At 26.6% G+C, this 23798-nt stretch overlaps 1 protein-coding gene across 3 annotated transcripts in view; it reads right to left on the reverse strand.

Annotated features, from left to right (window-relative positions):
• The window catches only part of LOC123294097 (homeobox protein homothorax), a 530011-nt gene that overhangs the window by 193945 nt on the left and 312268 nt on the right, over window positions 1–23798 (reverse strand). For 2 of the 3 annotated variants that reach the window (XM_044875178.1, XM_044875177.1), the window contains exon 10: window positions 181–222. The exons of the other annotated variant lie outside the window; for it this stretch is intronic. In XM_044875178.1, the coding sequence (XP_044731113.1) occupies window positions 181–222 (42 nt within the window). The remainder of the gene's footprint in view (window positions 1–180; window positions 223–23798) is intronic. 3 annotated transcript variants of the gene reach the window in all.

Genomic DNA, 23798 nt, shown 5'->3' on the forward strand with positions numbered 1-23798 from the left:
AAAGTAGAAAAAGAATTATACCACACAAGAAACGACACCAAAACTAAAAATCTTTTACGGGACTGTTTTTGCTTATTTATGAAAACCAAAATAAAATTGAACGTAAACGAAAACAGACCCATAAAAAAAACAAATAAAATTTTGTAAAAAAATGATATTTATAAGAAAATTAAAACTAACTTGTAATTGAATGATTTCTATAATCCAGCCCATTAGTATGACCTACAAAGAAAAAAAAACAGAAATTGTTTACACGGTTTTCACGGTCTTATAAAGCTTAGATTTTAGATTGATAAATTTATCTGACAATAATAAATTAAAAATCATCAAAATTTGTTTAATTTGTTCATAATTTTGAAATAATGTAAATTTATCAAAATAGAATCTAAACTGTTGTATTAAAATCAGTCTCAAAACTACTCATAATTTAGCAAAATACAAAAATCAGCAAAATACTCATAATTTTGCATTTATTTAATCATAAAATAATTTTGAATAATCTCAGAACAATGATAGTTTGATATTAGGTTCAAATAGAGCTTAATAAAAGCACTCTGTGAGCTAACATTTACTTCCAAGTCTATATATTCAATAAATAATAGAATTGCATTTTTTCTCACTTTTTGAAATGAGACCACATAGTTGTTAGTTCAGCTTAATGGATAATTCAGTTTAGAGATTAAACTAATCAATTAAAATAGAAGCCAGTGATACAAACTCAGTGGATTTACCGTTAAATAAGTTGTACCATCTTCCTTTAGGAGGCAAAAACATTTTTGTCTCAAAAAAAAAAAATGGTTTAATGAGAAAATTTTTTAATTCTTTTCTTTCAATTATGCTAACAACTGAAAATTTTGTGATAAAAATCGAAAAATATTCTCATAGGGCTTGAGAATTGAAATTTGGCAATACTTACAAGAACTTATATATTATAAGAATTGCGCTCTTTATTACTTTAGAAGCAGCACAGTTGCTCAAAATATATTTTTACCCAAAAAAAAAAACTGTTTGATTATAAATAAGATGAATTTACTTGTCAAGAAGTGCAAAATAGTTGACAACAGTAATAGGTGTTTTATTATATGCATAAGAAACATGGACAGTGTCAACTGCTGTTGAAAAACTATAAGCTGCGGCAGAAATGTGGTTCCTGCGTCGCTCCTAGCGGATATAATAAAGACTTTAAGATTACGTCAGCTCAATTTCTTGGGCCATATTATTAGAAAACAGTGCTTAGAATATAATATCCTTACAAGAAAATTTTTTTGATTTTTTGGCGAGGGGAAGAAAACGTCATAGTTATCTTAAAAGCTTAAAATTAAACTTGTCAAATATTGGCATTCTTCATCTTGCCAACGACAGGGACGGGTGGAATGCCACGATCACCAACGTTTGTCAATCAAACATGGTAATTCATTGATTGAATAGGTGTTGGATTAACAATATAAGTTCTTATTCTGGCTCTGTGGCATTAAAATTTTACTTTTAAAGTCTAAAACAAACTATAATTATAAATAGTTTGAAAATATATAACTCATTTACTTTTACTATTAACTTCATAACAATAATGTATAATAATATCAATTATATTTACAACAAATAATTAATATAAATGTATATTTATAAAAATAAAATATTCATCAAATTGTCATTTAAATATTAATTACAATGATTTATTTCTGTGTTGTGTTATAAATACATTAATTAAATAAAGATAAAAACTAATTTATAATTGTTATGTATTAAATCATTTCTAAACAGAATTATATCATATATATAGGTGATTCTTGAAACACATATACATTAAATAATTAAACCTCCTCCTTTTTTGTTTGAAGTCGGTTAAAAACTCTTTCGTCTGGAAAAAACTCATTATGGACCTATTTATATTCAGGAATTTCACTTTCATGAAGCTTGAAAAAGTTTTAACTGCACAGCTAGCTTAAAAACTGATTCATTGCAGAAAATATAAAATGATAAAATTTAATAAAAAAATAAATTTATCTTATACTCGAAAGAACAAGATATGCGTTGCCTACGCGAATGAAAAAACATAACACTTTTTAATTTAGAGAATCAACCTATATATCCAGAATTAACGATTTTATAATGATATGACAAACGGTTGCATCAGAAGCATTACAATTTATTCACGATTGATATTATTACACGCACCGACGGCCTCGCGACGCAGTTAATGCAATGTTTGGTTGATAATCAGTGATGTGTGTATATATAACTAACTATACTCAATGGGTTTTTTGTTTGTTTTGTTAACTACTCAATTTATCATCGAAATTTTTTTTTTTTATAAATTATCAAAATTAATATATTAAATCAGAAGGACTGTTTAAATGTTGATCCAATAATTTATCGTAATATTGCTTTTTAATAATAATTAATTCATATTAAATATTTGTTCAAGTCATAACTATCTCAACCAGTTGCACAAAACTGAACGCAAAATAATAAAGTCCTGCAATTTATAACTTTTAAATTCGTTAAAAAATTGCAGTTGCAAAGTATATTTAAAAGTTTTGTCTTAATTCTATATATTTATCTGAAATAATAACTATAAAAATACTTTTCTCTAAATTCACTAGTACGGGGATAATCAAGATTTTTGAGAAGAAAACAAAAATTCAAAAAATAGACCTTTAGTCTTGAAATAGTTTGCGATAGGTTTAAAATATAGATACAATACTTTACACCAGAGGAAGGTTAAATTTTGTAAAATATGGAGTTTTATATTTTGTATACTAAATTGTAGCACAGACAATGTATGAACATAATTCAGCGATATACTACGCGCAATTTACCATTTGGGATATTAAAAGCTCATGTGAATGATTTCCGGGGCTACAAATTATGAAAATGAAGAACAAAAGTAAAATTCTATGGTCTTTTCGTAATATTAAATCTGAAAGACCAACTTAAGAATGCTTAAAGAATGTTTTTATAAATTCTTAATAATAAAACGGGTAAAATATTTCTATAACCTTGAAAAATAACATAGTATTTTCAAATAGAACATACCATATTTTTAGTGAAAAATCTTTCTGGAAATATTTTAATAAGTACTTCATTTTCCATTTCAATTTATTTAAGACATACAATTTCACAAAATATTTAAATTTATTCATAAAATATTTAAATTTATTTCACATTTTTACATTTTTATTATTATTAATATTGTCATTTTAGTAGTACTACTTAGATTTAAACGAATTTTTTGTACTAAAAACTAATATTGAGGATGGTCAAGATTTTTATTCGTTTTAATTACTAAATTTTTCAATGTTATCATAATTTATGTTTTTCTTAATTAAGTGTCACCTTACACCATAACGTGCAATATTTAAAAAAAAAATTTTTTCACGTTGAAATTCTTATTTTAGTACACGAAACCAAGATAAGGAAGAGTTGTACACAACTGTCATATAATCGATAGGTTAATTAATTGATGATAGAGTTGGTTTAGAATACCATAGTTTTTTTTATAAAGGCTCAAATCAAGAAGTTATCGGTGTCTATGTAGATCTACTGCGTTAACTGAGGTTATTATTGAATTTCTGACAAAAAAGTGTGCGTAAAAGTGAATATCTTTGTGTCTGAGTAGCAACAAGACTCATCTGACACACCTGCTTTTTCTATGCGACATTTAAGTAATGTGAGTTAAATCAAGATTTTACAAAAATCTGTTCCTCTCGATTGCAAATTTCTCAGAGGTCATCAATTATGGGTAAATCTGCCGATGTAGTGCTTCATTTTCCATAGTGCTTAAACAAGATCGCTTAGTTTCAGTTTGTTTTTTTTAAGTCATTTTTCTTAAAATTGTATAATACACGTGTTTACACTGACTATAAATAATTATATGTATAGGGCTTTTCATTTACAAAATGATTCTTTTTTGTTTCGGACTGTTTTCAATCAAGTAAAGACATATCTTATATCTTCTATCCTTGTCAAAAAGCGCTGTTTGAAAAATATAAAATATATTTAACTTTCTTAAATTGAATAGTTTTTTGACAACTGTCCGAAACAAAAGCAAATCGATGAAAAGGTCTATTGTTTTTCCTAACAACACTGCATAAAGTAATTTTAACGTGCAAATAATATTGATTAGCATTATATCGTGTAAATAGATGCATTGTTACTACTATGTATACACTGTAGCTTCTTTGGTAAATGATTTTTTTTAAAGTTGTATTTTTTGATTTATTATACTCTCATGATACTGTATGGATATGAATGCCATAGCCATGAAAGTGAATACACAATAGACATGATATATATTGATTCTTGTCTAATAAAATATACGTATGTGAAAGAAACAATTAGTCTTGCAACTATTTTTGTTTATAAATAATATTGTTTCTTCTCTTTCATTCACAATCATCGGAGATAAATATTAAGAGCCCATTGTAGTCACAAATCACAAGGTCATACCGTAGACAGAAAACTGTCAAATAATCTACTTAAATAAAAATCGCACATACATCTTTCTTTCGTGAGTCGCGAGTTAATAAGTAGGGGGGATTCGCTAACCTAAGCTCGGAAAATTGTCATTTTTAAAGGTGTTAACCAACGGATATGGTGAGATCAATAGCAAATTTTTCGGGTTTTATAAAAGGCAACACTCCCTTTCCGAGAATTTTCGTGGGTAAGAAGTTATCCAAAAGAAACATTTACACAGAGTCTCAACGGAGATATTTTTTTTAGACGTGGGCTTGTAAACTAAGTAAAGTAAGTCACAAAATTTATTTTCTAAGTAAAGTAAATTACAATGAAGTAATATTCGACCTAATCAAAATAAATTTTTAAATCAATTTAATTCTATTACATACATAACTTAACTATATAGGATAATCATAATTGCGGTATCCACAAAGACTTTGATGATTGATAGGTATGGTATACAACATAACCCTCAACATGGTAAACCTTCTTCTTGTCTTGATCAATAATATTTTATTATTATTATTTTTTTGTATTAATAAACAGAGTGAATAAGTGGTGGTTCACAGATTTTATGGTGCGAAACACTCATCATGTGTGAAGTATGTATGTAATTTCTATTGTAATTAAAATTTAATTAATATTTAAAAAACTATTAATTATTATTTACATTTTATATTATTATTATCATATACGTTTGTTGTTTGTTGTCTGTGTGTATAAAATATATAAATATACAACGTTGGACAGAGTAAGAAGCGATTTTGAATTGACTATAAAAAATACGAATCAATTTTTTCTAATTATATTTTTTTATGTGTGTTTAGGTTGTAAAAAATCATAAATTATATTTTTTGGTAATTAAACTATGAGTTAATTTGTCGGATCCAATAGAATGAGAGTTTTTCTTGTGAGTTTACCTGAATTGTAAATCGTAATAGTTTAACCAACCACCAGTCCTTAAAGCACAAGAAAAGTCGATATGACATATTCATCTGGAATTTACTGAAAACTATATAATTTATGACATACTTTTATGAGGATAAACGTTTGTTTGTCAAATTTTTGTGTATTTTTTTTTTGTTTAGTTTTTGCCTCATTTACACATTATACCACATGACGTATGAAGGAGATGGCTGCATACATATGAACTATCGCTCTTTATGTACATATTTCTATATAAAAAAATATAAAGAAACGGAAAGAAATATACAGTAGCCGAGAATTAAACTCTGAGTCTCCAGACTTTTGATTAAAAATATGTAGGAAAATAAATGGGACTTGCTCTCACACTTTTTCAAAATCGCTAAGTACCTTGCCTGACATTTTATTTAACTTTTTTAAATTTTATTATTATTTATTAACTTTTGTTGCATTTATTTTCAATTTTTTTGTACATATTCAAGTATTTATTTATTAAATGATATAAATCATTAATTAGTTGAATGCATGCTTATTATTTTATCTACATTATATTTAATGTTTATTTAATTTTTAATTAATCAAGTGCATTAAGTTAATTGTCTGCTGATTTTCATATAAAGGATGATTCGTGCTGAAAAAGTTCACTACGAGTTTATGTAATAAGTGAAATTTTTTAAATATCCTGAATTTAAGCAACGTCGAATGCCAGTTTTATTATGGTTTATCATTGAACGTCTGAGAAATAAAAATTTAAAAAATTTCCTTGGAACTTAAAATATCCCACTTCTTATCCTTAAACTGAAATTAAGAAAATAACAGATAATTAAGAAAGGATATTACTTGCCAGGTATGCATTAAGCATATTTAAAAACCGTCTACAATGTTACATACACAGTAAAAAAGTAGGTACTAGTTGCAAGAAATAATAATTTTAGCAGTAAATATTTTCTTAGTTCAATAATATTTACTTACTATACTAAAATTTTTATACCTTCTTGAATTCAGTATTGAATGCGTTGACGCCAGAGAATGTCCTTGTTATAAAAATATAAAAAGCCAAGTGAACGCGTTTATTCAATCCACTAATTATTTTTTACAGTGTACAGATACATGTCGAACATAAAAACTCTTCAGAGTTAAAATAATTCGCTGTTTTGTTAGGATTTGTAAGGATTTTCTTCGCAATAAAACGAAAAATACAATTTTTGAATCCTGATGCTTCTAGTCCCTTTTCCTATATATTATGCCTTAATTTACTTCTTCAACACGATTTTCAAACATCCTGTATTTTTACAACAACAAAAACGAATTCAATACTTTCATGGTCATTGTATTATCATTGCATGTTGGTTTTATTGTTTCAATTTTAATTTGTCTTAACTTAATCATTTATGGAAAAAATATGTGAATTAATTTATAATCAGTTTCAATACAAATTTAATTATAAAGTATTGAAAGCTTATGTAATTACTTCCAACAACTACTATCAGCGAGAGTTTAGTTAAAAATTAATTAATGTTTTCAAAGGAACAAGAAAAAGTCACATTAAAAATCATCGTCAAGTGAAAAAAATTATACCGGTAATTTAACCCAGGACTTCTCCTTTCGCTGAAAATAATCTGCAACAAACAGTTTCTTAAGATGAACGTGATTGACTAAATTTTTGAAGGTATACGAGTGCCTGGGTAATTTTGGATAAAATACTTGATTTTTTTTATATGATGTTCGGGGGGTTGCTCGATATTTAAATAAATAAATGACTTCAAAAGTAGGAATATTTAACATTGGTCTTATGGGAAAACGGTAGATGGATGATATGTTTTCATAGATTTCTCCAAATCTAGTAGGTAGAAATTAAAAACAATTTAAATTAAAGTTTAAACCTTAATGAATAATTAAAAACAAAAAAGCCCATTGTGTCCGACTAATTAAGGATGTATGAGCACGGTAGTGGGGATACAAACTTAAAAAAAATATATATTTCCAAGTTTGATGGTGAATTATGTTATAACTTGACGATATAAGACGAAAAGTAAGAATACAGTTTTTGGATATCTGGAGTAATTTTCAAAATATCGATAGTTATTTAGCTTTCGATAAAGCAAGGTAGATATCGAAAAATTTTATTCTGTTATTTCGTCTAAATTCATGAATTTATAACAAAATTCATTAACAAAGTTGAAAATAAGGTACAAATAATTTCAACCAAAAATCTAAACTTGGCGCTCGTACTACCTGAAGAGAGCAATACAAATAAAAAAATACTCTGTAAGAGTCAATAATGAACTTGAAAAAAAAATACTATCGTGTGGGAGGTTTACGACCGGAGGTTACGACCGCTTACGAAATGAAACAAAAAAGTTTAGAAAATGATCTCCATCATAATAATATCACGTGTGTTTATGTAGGTATATTATCGTCGAGATGGAGTTGTTCTGCGTTCTGTGGTCAATGCTTACACATCCATATGATTATCGGTCGGCATATTGGTTTTTGTTGTTGTATGAAGGTGGATGAAGATAATGGTGTTGTATTGACTGACTTTGTTGCTTGCGTACACGTTTTAAAAATAAATAAAAATAAAAAATAAAAACAACCCATGAGCAAGCAGCGAACATTTCATAATAATAGGCTATGTCCATCATATTATATACTACATTGACTATATGCCATCATCATCATTGGCTAAAAGGCACCATTATGGTTTTGTATAGAGGTATACGATATTCGAGCTTCAACTTTATTTTTAGTTCATCTCTTCAAGGTATAAAACTTTTATACGAAAAATGTTGTGAAGATGGTAAGACGATAAAATACTATTGAAAAAAAAAACGAATCAATTAGATTAAGCATGGAAATATATGTAAATATGAAAGGTTCGTAGGAATTTTTTATTTATTAATCACCTTTTCCGTTAGCTAAAACTTGTTTTTAATTATAGAAATACATGTCTTTGGTTGGTAATATTAATGTGTTTAAAAATCTGCACTGCGTTTTTTTTTTTCAGATGTTAGCCATACCGGTTTGTACACCCTGTACACCAAATTTTAAGGAAAACTTGGGCTTTTTACAACACAGTTGCATCGTACATTGTTAAACTTCATAATGCAAATACGATATATTAACATGATGGGAGACAAATGGTAGAATCAATTTAATTTTATCCAACCTGGCTAAAGATTCATGGTAGAAGGAAAAACTCCGGCTGAATCATTCGAAGATTCACATAACATTATATGCATACCCCGGAAAACTGCACAGTCGGGATTAACTTTAAATAATCGAGAATACGGAAAGAAAGCAATTGTCATTTACTATGCTGGCGCTCAATAAAAGAAACAAAGCATTTCACAAAGTTTTCAAAAAGGATACGAAATAGGAGAAATATATAAACACTGAGAAACTAATAAGCTTTGATTTTAACGAAAAACGCCTCGAAGCAAAAGTTAAAAGAGGCAAATATGGCTTACAAGGTGGCACAATGTTCCAAAGACTTCCAAGAAGACTGAGAAGAAAGATTTTTTTTACTGAATATAAACAATCACCCAGTAAGAATTCTTTGGCTGCTGAATCCTAAAACATGTATATAAAAATCAACGGACGGTTTTTGATTCATCTCGCAGAGAGCCTACAACTTCTTGCACTGATATAGATCCCAAACAAAGGAGTGAAGAAATAACATCATATTTAAAATCCAATACATGTGATAAAGATGGATTTTATTTGAATTTTTAATTCTTTTTTTTTTTTTTTTTTGAAGATATTTTGAATATTGACTTGATCATTCTTTATATTTTTTGCTTTTTTTTTTTGAAACAAAGATAGAAATAAATGTAGCTCTTATGAAAGATAGACAAAGAATATAAAAAAAATTTATCCATTGGATTTTTTCACTCAAAAAATATTCAGATTATTTTCTTAAAAATCAAAGACCCTTTCGTGATATTTGAAAGGTTAAGAATTTTAAGTTGTGATACATGGAGATTAGGTTTTTTTCAAATAAATATATATATATATGTGTATTTTTTGGTTTCAGAAAAAAAAAAAAACGTTATTTATCTCTCTCTGAGTCTTTTTGTGATGTAGGCATGTAAATTTAGGCATTGATATAATATATAAAAATATAAAATAAAACAAGTTCTTGTCATTATTTTGTTACATCACTTTACTTCCATTATACAAAAATAGGTATGAATAATGATTTTGGACAATATTAATATTTGAATTACTGACATTATTTTATTTTTTTTCCTAGTAATCAAAACATTTTTTAATATTTTACTCAATATACTTGAATTTTTTGATTACAAATAAAGTAAACAGGCTTGAATAAAATAGGCTTAAGTTAGTAAAACTATAATCGAATGATTATTTTAAAATAAAATGTTGGATTTGTCGTAACATTTAAAAGTTTTAGGCTACGTATTATTAAGTTTAATACTATCCGTAAGACATAATGTGAATATAATGGATAATAGCCTAATGTGAATTTGATTCCATGCACTTCCACCAAAAAAATTATAAAACGGTCCCGAATGAAATAAACTTGTGCATCATGGAAAAAGTTGATACATCTTTGCAAGGTAAGCAGCTAAACATTTCGAAATGCACCAAGAAGTTTGAGTTTATGTATATCTATTTCTCAAAATTTAAGTTAAACTATAAATTTGACCTCCAAGTGAATAACAGACTAATAATTTTTTTCTAACAAACAAATGTTAATAAAAAACAAACAAAATAAATTATCTATTTTCTTCCAGAATAGTTCTACAAAATAAAAAATGAAAGATGTGAATATATTATAAGTTATTATGTACTAAACAAATTGATTTTCAACATGAAAATTTTATGCTTTCAAAATATTGTATGACAAAATGTAACAAAAATACTGAAGAAAAAATATGTATAATATATAAATTATTTTTCTTTCTTTAAAATATTTTATATAGGTATTAGTTCACAGTACCTCAGTAATTGCCTCAATTTTGAAAAGATTTAGAGCCTGGAATAAAACTATAAGGCAAAGCAAGATCGGATAGATCCTGCTTTAAAAGTCGGCTAAAATGATTTTTGCATTTGTTATTCAATTACCTTTTATAAGAAAAAAATTTAATAAAAATAATTTTAAGAAACAAGCATTAATTGAACTAAAAAGTCGAAAAAAATTATAGACACTTATACTTGATGAGCACCTCAATCTGTCAAGTATGAGTGACTCATAGGAAAATTAGTTTCCACTTTCTACTACAATAAAATCTCGGCCTATAAAATTATTTTTTTATTTTAATTTAAAACTTCAAAAACATATAAGGCATAAAAATCAAGGCAAAATGATATGTGTTGCCATTCGATCTACAGATGCATGAAAAATTTTAACTCAATCGAAAACCAGAAAACGGGTCATATTTAACTTGCAAGATTTGATAATAAACACCGGCAATATTAATTTAGACACATTGATATAAAACTAGTTACAAAGTTTCAAAAATCACGTAATACAACAATAATTATCAATAGCTTCCTTATTAAACGTACTGTGGTCTACATGAAAAATATTTTTTTGGTACGATTATGTTAAAAGTTATGTTTTGCATAGATTGTTATGAATGTTTATTTTTGAATCAAGTCAGCCATGACTGTATTATATATGTGTTGGTGTGTTGTTTGAAACCAATGACGTCATTATGAGCACACGCTGTCTAGATGTACTCTTATTCGAAGTTGCTGATTGATTATTCCGCCATAATACTTAATATATATAAAGAATATACATATTATTATCGTTACATTTAAAGTTTATTGTTTTCCATTTCGTTGGAAGTCATCATTAGCGAAAAATTGATTTTGTTTTTGCAAACTTTCGTGTGTTTTCCTCAGTTTGAACTTTCATTTAAGCTTATTTTCTATTGATCGGTTAATTATTGCAAGATTGGCAATTGGAGAAAGAGAAATATGTCCAAGATTAAGGAAAACAGCTCATTTTTCTCCTTTTATTTAGACAACATCTTCAAATTTAGAACAAAAATTTCATTAACCAATGCATTCAACATCAAAGCAACATAAAAAATATGGCACCGATTAAGAGAGTTTTCAAAAAGGGCTTGATATCAAACAAAAAATTTTTATTAAAGTAATAATTTTTAAAAAGCAACATGGCTTGAACATTGATTTGGGAAACAGAATTCTATCAGTGGTAGCAAACTATTATATTTATACAATATATTCTTTCAAATTCTTGATTCTTTGAACAGAACAACTTATAGAAAAAACAACAAATTTAACAAATAAAAAAATTTCAAATTTTTTATGTCTGTTTTGAATAAAATAAAATATTCTTTAAAAATCGTAAAATCTATTTTGATAATTTTGTATAAAAAAATTAAAATTCAATTGAAAGTGCTTTGTGGCTTTTATCAATTAAAATTGAGGGTGTTTGAGTCTACATAAACGCAAAAATGTTTTATAAAATTAAAACTTGGAAGTAACCACACGCTGATCAATTTGAATAAAGAAAATCAAAACTTAGAAAGTCTCTTGGCGTATTACGTTTTCATTTTACGTTGCAGTGCTTACAAAAAACGTTATCTCAACTCATTTGAAATATCAGCTAAAATCAGCTTTATTAAATAGAAACAATCAGTATATACAAAAGTATATTTTCTGATATAATAATTATAAATGTTAATTTCGTATTTTGATTGTATTAAAATTATTTAAATGACATCGACAATATTTCTTAAAAATGTTTCGAGGCAATATTTAAAAAAAAAAAAAAAACGGTGGGTGGACGACAAATCAGACCTGCTACAAGGTCCACTACTATATATATACAACTCATGTATCTTTGTATCCAAATACATATAAAAATATTCTCACGATATGTTAAATAATTTTTTATGATAAAAAATAAAAGCAACAAATATTTATTCAAACGTAATTTTTTATTGATTTAGGAAATCATTAGCAATCTTTTTTTTTCTTTTTAATATATTTTTCATTAACAAGATGTGTGTGTTTTAATGACTTTGAGTTGAGTAAGTTCATCATTTTTTTTTCTAATGTATATTATGATGTTGATATGTATAATTGGAAATAGTCAAGTTTTAACGGAAATATTTGGATTTTTTTTTATTTTGGTCTTTTGTTCGGTAAATATGAGTGTACTTTGACAAACGCCATTGGTGGTCTAAATATTATGTACATTTGTTTAGCCGGACATTGGTAATTTTACATTTTTGTGTGTATGAAGAATTTATTTCAGGTGTACTTTAAATGAAACGATAAGCTATTCAGATCATTATTGGACATAAGGACACATTTTAGAAGTAATGTTATTTTAGTTTTTAAAAAAATTATACAAATATTTAAAGTCTGCTAGAATTTGAGTAATTAAATTTTATGGAAAAATGTTAAAGATGAGGTTGACTAATTATGACAAAATTTCTACCAAAAAATTTACGGTTATTTGAAAAAATAACCCATAAACATGTGATAATAATTTAAAGAAAACAATCATATTTATATTTAGGTAAAACAAACAATTCGAAGATGTTAGAGAATTATTGTTTACATACGTTTGTTTATGAGTAAATGGTAGATATACTTGGACATATAAACAGTGAATATAATATATTCGAATACGATTGTTGAATGTCCGATGTAAGTTATTCAAAAATTATTATATGTATTGGTTAGGTTAGGTTATATTGGCTGTCCACGAAGGACTCACTTAGGCTTTAGAGCCCATTGTGATACCATATATGTGTTTTACCACCTTTCAGCTGATAATTCCATTTATCAGCTTCTCAATTTCCGAGGCTGAGTGCACCTGCTTCATACATACACCATGCATTACACCAGCCCATCACAATTATTAAATTAATTTTGTTGCAATGGCGGGAATCGAACCCGCTACCGTAAGTATACCGCGGACGGAATTGGTTACTCCTTAATGAACTGAGCTAATAGGGCGACTATTATATTGATGAAGGAATATGTTTCTGGTGTAAGCGCTTGAAAGAATAATAATCAATCAACTATTTCACAATATTATCTGAGCCAGTGTATGTTCACCGAAGCTTCTTCGCCACCAAACACCAGGCGAGGCAAGTTGAGGTTCGAAACTTTAAGCTTCGTTACTAACCGAGGCGAGGCAAGGTATATAGTTCCAAAAAAACGAGGCATGGCGAGGTGAATCGCCCAAAAAAATCTCGCCTAAGCCAAGGGGCCCTCCTCGGAGAAAATTTAGGGGAATAAGCAACTAAGAAGAAAAGTTACAGAATAAGCATCTTATATTTCGTGCTTTAAAGACATTTATTTTCTTAAAAACACAGAATATAAGTTGAACAAGTTTTTGCTGAAACTGCCAATCTAACTAATTGAAAGAGTCTAAAGCTCGATTGATAGGTTTGATTCTCAATGGTTTAGACTTTACAATTATTCAACAAGTTTCAACTAGTAATTCAATAAATTACAAAAACTAAAACATCCATACACACAAACATATTCATATAATATATAATACATATATATAAAAACAATACTAGTGTTTTTCTAATGCATTCTTTACATATAATGACAGCCTGTCAATTCCATATGTGGTAGTTTCAATTTTTTTTTATTATATGAATATGTATAGCATGTATATTTATATAATAAATACTAACTTAGCCGTTCAACTTCAAAAACATAAGAAAAAAAATAAATAATATTGATTTTATTTACTTAATCAATAATATTGTTTATTATTTTTTGTCTCGATTTGGTTTTAGTAATTAATTGAACATATTTTTTTACACTAAATTAGTTCTTATTATAATCAGATGTTATGTATTTGCTTACAATAATTAATGATATTTACATTTCATCATTTTTGTAGGTTCTTACTTACTTTGATAAACATCTCTCGTAAATTGTAAATAAAATGGCAAACATTGAAATGACATCATTAAACCCTACAATAATCACATATAATTCTCTGATACCAGTGCTTCTTCGTTGATTTACAGTATGATAACAATGCATTTACAATCTAAAATAATGGTACGTTACCTAGAATAACTTTCCAACGGAGTAAAAAAATTACACTCATTACAATTATATAGGTAATAATCAATTAAACTTTAAAGTAAGTTTAATGGTTAAAGTGAGAAAAACCTAATAACAACTTTGAACGATTAATAATAATAATAATAATAATAATGGGGGTTTAACCTCCGTATTTGTGACATACGCCATATCACAGAGGCCACCTACACCATTATTTGTTAATCTTTATTTATTCAATTACAAACATATTTTACAATTACATTTTTTGATGTGGGTGGAGTCGGTTAATTCGTTCTTATTCAAGCTACGACAATTATAAATTGTTCACACTGCTACATTGTCCAACGTTCTATGACTAACGCCTTAGACCGCTCAGGCGATTAATAAATAATAAAAAAACTAAAAAACACGCTTTTTTAACTTGCTGAACTAAAAGAATTTTTACTTTTCATTGTAAAAAAGCGTGAGGTGCGAAATTTAAATGATTGTAAATATTTCATAGACAGATACTGGTAAAAGTAAAGTCATTTTAAAATATCTTAAAAAGCACCCCAAGCTTTTCTACGATAAAATGATTTTTTTTTTTAATATAAAGAAATTATTTTCTACCTATTAGTTCAGCTAGTTACAAAAGCGTGTTTTTAGTTTTTTTTTTAAATATTATTTATTTTATTTTTTTTAGTTTTTTGGACGATTATTAATTTTTATCAAAAATTCAGTATAAATATGGTGGAAGCGCAAATAAATGTATATATTTTTAGATATGGAAATCGTTATTCCACAAAATCCTGATCAGGATAATCAAATAAACTTATTAAATTCCTTAATAAGTATGCCAAATTTTGTGTTAATCCGACGTTTTGAAGGGAGTCAATAATGAATTTTTCGTGAATAACAAGCCTATACGTCTTAAATCACATCGGGGGTATTCTTTTAAGTGGCTCAATTTTGCATTAAATATGTATATATTAAATTCGAAAAAGAAATTCATGAAACTTTGACTCAAAAAAAGGAAATCACAAGTTTTTATCGATTTTTAATTTTTTAATTAATTCGTTTATAATGAAAACATTTTTGGTGCGTGAATTCTTTTTTGTGTACATAATTTATAATATGAAAATGATAACAAATCAATTTAATATTAATGTATGGAAACAACTAATAATAGTACATAATTAGTTTTAATTCCTATATAATTTTTTATTATTACATGTACCTTTTGAATTATTATCGTAAGCATCATGAAATTTAGGCAAAGTGTGGGTAGCTAACGTTTGCTTACAGCAAATCCATTGTATATACATTTTATTTATATCTGTCATAAATATCTTGATCTGCATCCAATGACAACGGGAATTAATAGTAAATCGGAGTGAATGCGACTTTTTTCCACTTCTACTACGCTAGCGTATACATAGAAAAGAATCTCAACGAAGATATTAATTGTAAATTTATTTATTATTTGATTGATCATCTTTTTTAGGTAGAATTCGATATAAAATATTGAAAACAAAAGGCAACGTGTAAATAAAAGAACAGTCTATTAAGTAAAAATGTAATTTCTACTACATACTTTTAAACAAATCATTAGGGCAGTTATTATCTCAGTTTCTTGCCTTCTAGTAAGTAAACTAAGTTTGTCTTAGTATACTTTCTGACTCATAACTTGCAGTATTTGTCGGGACTATACTACATATTTAATCCTACTCAATGCTACAAAAGAAAAACCTATATTTTACACCTTTAGCCTAGCCAAATAACTATATTCCCTAATTTCTTTATGCCTACAACACATACAAATATATAATATATTTTCTAAGTACCAATTTGATTATATTTTATTGCTGTCAAAAGTTTTTCATAACTTTCTATAATATAATAAAACTTTTAAATTATATGGCAGCCAGCGTATGCATACAAAGTAACTATATATTTTTCTCTCTACCAACATTGGTATTATCATAAATATAATGATAGCAATTATTATTTTATACAAATGAAATAATATAATTTTTTTTTGCAAATATATATTATTTGTATGATTTATATTTTTAATAATATTAAAGTTTTTAATTTTTTTGTAAAATTATATACCTATCAATTATTTGTTTTTATATTGAAAAGGGTTGTTCTATCTAAGCAAAGTGTATGTTATTTATCGAATGTCAATTAAAAAAAAAATGAAATAAAGTGACGGAAGAAATTTCCTCTTTGAGGAAATATTTTTGTTGTAATGTATAGAAAGTGAAAGGGCTGCTGAATCTAAAAATATTAAGTATTACTTATACTTGTATAAATCATTGGTTATTTCAAATTATATTTTCTTATTATGATGGCCTAAAATATACCACTAAAATGATAACTGAAACACAAAAATTTCTTTTTGTGTTTCAGTTAGGCCATCATATGCATTTAAGTGCTTTGATTATGATAATTTAACATAAACCACAAAAGTGTTTTATGTTAAATTATCATAATCACTAATTATTAAAATAACTTCCAGTCAAACAAAAAATTATGCACTCCCGGATTTCATGGAGTAATTTCTATGCCTAAAAATATGCACAAAATATATTAACATATATTATAAAAACTATAAATATAAACAAATCGACGTAATATTAAGTTAATAATATATAATTTTTCTTAATACGTAAATATTATCCATATTTACTTTATTTATATGAATTATTTCCGTGTATTTCAAATTAAATCTGTTTTCGGAATTTAGTTTTTGGATTATTGGTAATCAAAATATTTAAGTTAAGTCTATGAAAGAGAGGGTTTTAGTAACTTCATTTTCTACATTTTAAACATAAATATATTAATAATCAATTTGTGAGCTCTTTGATTTGTTGTTTGAAATAAACAACTAAAAACACCCATTATAATTAATTTTTATAAATCCAAACACAATAAAAATATATTGAGCCATAACCAAAAAGTACAAAAAAACAAATATTTATAATGCCAATTCTATAATAAAAAGCTCGTAATCTAACCCCATGTTATAAAAATAATTTAATTGAAATAGTTTAACACACAACTACTACCGTTTTGACCACTCGGACAGACTGACAAGCAGACAGACAAATAGACATTTAGAATAACACACCTCTAATAACACAACATACAAACATAATAAAATAGCAATAATTATGTGTAAAATTTTGTATAGAAATTTTGTATATGTGCCAAAAATGATATTAAAAACATAAATTAAATGGTTACTATATATATATGTATGAACGAACACATATTTATGGTAATCTATGTTCCAGTTCTCTTTAAATCCGGGTCAGAACCCTCCCTGATAACATAAAATTCCCACCATTCGAAGCAATTTGGTATTTTCCACACTTCTGTTTGTACCTTATTTCATATTTGATTTTGGTTTGACGATCTACATATCGGACATTTTTCATTAAAAGCAAAAAACTTCGTTCCTTAAGTGTTTTAAATATATTCGTGTCACTACAATTTTGGCGAATATTGTCATAAAAAAGTTAAAAAATATTCAATTTTATAAAAAAAAAAAATAGGTAAACACCTTATTGGCCAAAATTGTTTATGAAAATATAGAGCAAAATAAGTTTGAGACACATGAGACTTTAAGAGAGTGTATCATTGTTCCAGACTAAGAACCATTTCTTAGGTGCAGGTTGTTCAAATTTGGCCCCCTTTTGAGTGGAATATAGCTGTGTTATAGCATAAATACTTTACAATTAGGAAGGAAAATTTATCAGTATTGATCTTACTAATTGATCTTAAAATTGAAACTCTTAATTAAAGAACGAAAGGAATATAGTTTTACTGGAACACTCTGTACAAGTATATTTATTAATTATTGTAAATAAATAACATATGAAAAGTAAAACATATGTTTGTCGAGTTTATGTGTGTGTGAAACCATTATCAACAAAAAAAATTTAACATGGTTGATTGGCAATTTTGAAATGTTTTACATTTATATCAAAATTTTGCTGAAGTTCTCTAAATAGATTTCTGTGATATTATTTATATCAAAACATAATTTTCGTAGAAAATAAAATATTAAAATGAAAAAGATTAGAGAGCCATGAACCGCGTTTTACAACTTAAATTATACACGAAAAAAGGGACATATCGAATGGAATTAAATACTACTTAATTGATTAAAGCCACGTCTGTTAAAATGATAGTTTTGATCTAAAACCTTCAGTGACTTATTTATTTGAATGTAATCATTATGGTACACCCTATATATTAAATATATTTCGTAGTTTTTCATCAATATCTCACGTAGTTAAAATTTTGTATAATTTCTTAAACAAAATATTTTATGTTAAAAAGAAAGAATTCATACGTAAATTTTGCAATGTTGAAAGTTTCATTTCATTTCAAACTATTAAAATTATCTTTTATACTTCTCGCACACTCACTATTTATTGGAATAAATTATATTTATCTATGTTAAAATGTTGACATTATTTAATAAACGTATCATATAATTATCAAAACAAAATAATAACTAATCATTAAAACTTGTAACTAAATCGTATTTTATATTTTATTATTTTAATTTTAATATAAAATATTATATTCTAATATTATAGCGTTTAAATAAATTTTATAATTTTATGAGAAAACCTGTTGAAAAGTTGCTTGTCTCGAAACATTTATCTTCAGTTTTATAAAGTCATTTCAAAAGTAATTTTCCTCATTTAAAGTCTAAAGGTCTAAAGTGAATGGTGTAACACCAGATTAGCCTCTTAATGATATGGTATTAGAACATTATGAAAAGTTTATTACAAGAAGACTGGGATACTAATATCTTTTTACTAATATAAATTGTAATTGTCAGACAGTTTTGTCACTAATAACAACAGGATATTATTCTTGTCAAAATTTTCCAATCATTTTAGTGTAATTTCCATATTATTTAGTTTTGCAATTTTAATTTGCCTGGAATTTGGTTGCTTTAGTAGCATCTTAATTTATGCAACCGCTCTTATCATATAACATACAATAGCTTGAGTGGGTGCCACCTATCGAACTATATAAATGTTAAACCTATAAAAAACGAACTTATAATCTATGATTGATCTTACATCATCATTAAACTACTTTCAATTCTTCTTTCTTTTAACTAATTATCATGTTTTTAAGATATGAAAGCACATTGTTCATCGGACAAGCACAAAAATTATTAATATTTGTAAATTTTACAGTAACAGCTCAACTATATTTATATACATTTTGATACCAAACATTACAAAAAGATTTTTGATATTTATTATTGATTGATAAATCATAAAATATGTAAAATATTGTTTGTTTTACCAGTAAATATTGTGTTTTTTTTAATTTTTTTTTTTTTTTTTTTTGGTTTATTTGTTTGCTATACCCACTACTGAACTGTTTTTGTTATTTGTGATTAATAAAATAAAATATTATATATAATTTAATTAATAAATTGACATGTATGAATTTTCAATTCCTGTTTACGGTAAACACAATTAATATTGTTGTATCCTGTATACGGAGTACAGTAATAGTAAATTTTCAATGACAATGATATCGTTTTTAATATGTTGACCTATTAAAAATATTTGCACTTAAATCAATAACAAAATTTTAAAATCATTCATAATAAATGTCTATATATACGTTAATCTAACACATTATTTTTTATACTCTGTATCTATTAAAATTTGTGGAGTTCAAAATTAAAGTTGTTACATTATTTGTTTGTTCGAATGAACTAGTTTTTTATCGAAAATACGGGAAATTCTAAACTGTAGCAAATGACTTAATTTTTAAAGACCCTTTTTAAACGAAAAAAGTTGGGTTAAAATGAAGAAATCGTCTTGTTTAAAAGTAGCGAAAACGTTTATTTTTTGAATGTTTAAAATGTTGCATTTATTTTCTTAGAAACAAAGCGTTTAAGAACAAATGATACCTCACTAGATTAGCTTTTTCAATTTTAACATATCCTTAAACATATATAAGAAGTGGGTTCTAGATTTAAGAGGTAACTTAAATGTTTTGAATCAAATTTATTAGACATCATTTTTGAGCTAAAACACACATTTTACCACTTTACAATAAAGAAAATCTGATATGAAAATAACTACTTTCGGACTAAAAAAATATATAAATAAAAAACGCAATGTAAACCGTACGTTTATATGAGAGCATAGAATTTCAACACTTATGCAATGGATATCGAAATCATACATTATATCACATATACATGAAAAGCTCTTAAGGACCACTTCATTCAAGTATTTTTACGTGTATATTAGTCACAACATATGTGACTTGATAGGTATTTTATGAGAAGGTAATTCTTGCATACTTTAAATGTCTGAGTAGGTTTTTCACAGCTTTTCCATTTTATCAATTGTTATGTTTATGTAGACCAATTCTTACTTTTTGCTATTTGAATAAACTCAGCTAAATATATCGTTTTGATTAGTCTTATCTAGTCCTATTTAAAAATTTAAGCGCATAGCCAAAAACTTTTTTGGATAAGGTAATATGAAGAACTCAGCATGATCGTTTTTTATTTGAGTGTAATTTTTTATAGATATGGTCTGTTTTAGAATGGATGCATGATGAATTAAATATGAAATATTTTTAAGAAATAAAGCCTTTAAGATTTGATGTGGTTAGTATCGGTGCCTTTAAGGGAGTAGTAACATTAGCAATAGTTATGGCGGACGAGTCAATGCTGTTTATGAGCCAAGCCCTGGTTGGCGATACGCACAATACTTCTGATAGATAGCCCTATTCAATATTGTAATATATATTACTTTTGCGATCATAGATACTATAGTATCTGCCACTATATCATACCAGCATTGTAGTAAACGCTTTGCATTTCTTATCGTATGCTTAAAAATTATGCATCGTTATTTTCTAATATATATTCAGGCAAAAAGTAAAATGGTTCATTTTTGTATTTTTGTCTTGCTCATTTTGGTTTGCCGTTTATGATATTTTATGTTGGCGTTTTTTTGCATTTCAAATAAAATATGATTAATTTTATTACAAATAATAAGAAGAAAGTGTAAAAAGTGCTAACAATAATTTAAATTTTCGAAGTGACGAATGATATTACTCTGCTGTTAATGTATGTAATTTGCTGCCATCTGCATTCAATATTAGGCGTTTAATAATTATTTTCATCGTCACAATAGAAAAAAAACGCAAGCCAAAGAACATTAGAACGAAGCAAGTAAAAGGTACTTCGAAATAATTACAGTAACAAAATCTAGTAAAATAAAATTTAAAAAATTTTGAAAACAGTTATGTTGTTGAAACTATTTCCGTCTTTTTAAATATATTCATCTGCACTTTGTAACGTTGAAATTATTTGATAAATTAAATGTTTTTCATATTTTGTGCTTTCGTGCAAATATAGGTTGATCTGTGACTGTAGAAAATAGTCTATCAAATGAAATAAAGACTTTTTACTTGACATAAAATATTTCTGTGTGTCGATTCACCAAATTCAACAAAAATAATATTGCATTACAAAGTTTTAACCATATTAGTAGACGAGATATCTCCTTGTAAATAAGGCAGTTTGATAGCAATATTTGTGGAATGGTAGCGTATGATGAAGACTTTCTTCAATAAAATTTGTGGAAGTGATAGGAAAAAAAAAACTTAAAAGTATTTAAAAAAACACTAATGACGTTAAGTATTGATCACAGTCATGATAATATGGCAGGCTTAAGCGAAACAGCAATGTTTCGATTAGAACATATAAAGAGTGAGCTAATTTGTTCTAGACAGATGGTCTTATCGTTTCTGAATATCTTTTTATTTATTTAACACCTTGCAAAATCCAGTTGGTTCCTGTTATCGTAATTCTGTTCATGGCTACCAATTTTCACATCGTTTTCCCAATATTTAGTAAAAATACTTTAAGCCTAAAGTAAAGCTTCGGGTTATGGGTCTTTTCAACGGAATATCTGAGTCCAGTATCCTATAATAAAATCAAATTCTTATTCTTTCTTGTGAAAATCCCCAAAATGTGTCAGAATACTTATGATATAATAATATAAATCAACTTAGATGCATGTTCTATCCATTTTTTTGTTAGTAAGTGGTCCCTGAAACTATCCCTTTAGATACTGAGTAATGTGTTTGGAGAATTTTAACATTTTACATAAATTTTACATAACACTTACATCAGCGTTTTGTATGATTTTCAATATTAAATAACTGAAATTATAATATAAATAAACAAATCTCCACTGAAATTTCTCATTGCTTGAAACAAATCAACCTGTACTTTTCGATATACAAATATATTTTAGTATTAACGTAGATGATTACCTTTAAAAACAGATATGAAAATAAATTTATATTTAAACATATTATTTCAATAAACATTATATATATAAAAAATATATTTATACATATTTTTAATTTGAAATGAATTTTGTAAGATTGAAGAAAAAAAAATTACGTACGCGGTGGCGTAGTGATGAAATCAGTTTTATAATATTTATTTATTTTAATATTAAATAAAATGTATTTAAAATTATTATTATTATTATTATTATTATTATTAAAAGTAGGATGCCATTTTTTCTCTTACCATTTTTATTTATTTATTTTTTTAATAAATTTCAAGTATGTATTGTGACTATTTTATTTATTGTGAAATAACTAATTAATTTAAATTGTGTTTATTTAGGTCTTGTACACAGACAAAATATAAATGTTGAGGGGAAAATTATTTTGAAAATTAAGATTTTGATGAACGCAACTTATAATTAGAGCAAGTTTGAGAAGTTTAACCTTGATTATACAAAAAAACAACCAAGGAATTGAATTTTTTCCGACACTTTTTATCCGTTATTTAAGAAAGTCCTTTAACTTAATACTGTGTCCAAAAATTAAGGTGACATTTGAATTTAAAGTGCGGGCGTTTGTTGTGCATTATGAATTCCCTCCGCCCGGCCAAACAGTCAACAAGGAATATTATTTGAACGTTATACGTCATTTGCGTAACGTTTTCCGTCTAAAAGGCCAAAATTGTGGAAAGACAATTCATGGTTTTTCCACCACGATAATGCATCATCCCATACTGCACTCATAATTCGTGATCATTTCGTCAGACGATAGCGTTCCGCAACCACCGTATTCACCTGATCTGGCGCCGTACGACTTCTGGCTGTTCAGCAAGCTCAAAAGACCGCTCCGGGGTCACCGTTTTGATACGTGACTACAGCCAGTGTTTCGAAGATTGGAAAATCCGTTGGCATAAGTGCATTGCATCGGGAGAGGATTACTTTGAAGGGGATGAAATTGATTTTCAAAATAAATACAATGTCACCTTATTTTTTGGGCACAGTAGTATATCTAAA

The sequence above is a fragment of the Chrysoperla carnea genome, chromosome 2 (assembly GCF_905475395.1).
Source record: "Chrysoperla carnea chromosome 2, inChrCarn1.1, whole genome shotgun sequence".
Classification (NCBI taxonomy): Eukaryota; Metazoa; Arthropoda; class Insecta; order Neuroptera; family Chrysopidae; genus Chrysoperla; species Chrysoperla carnea.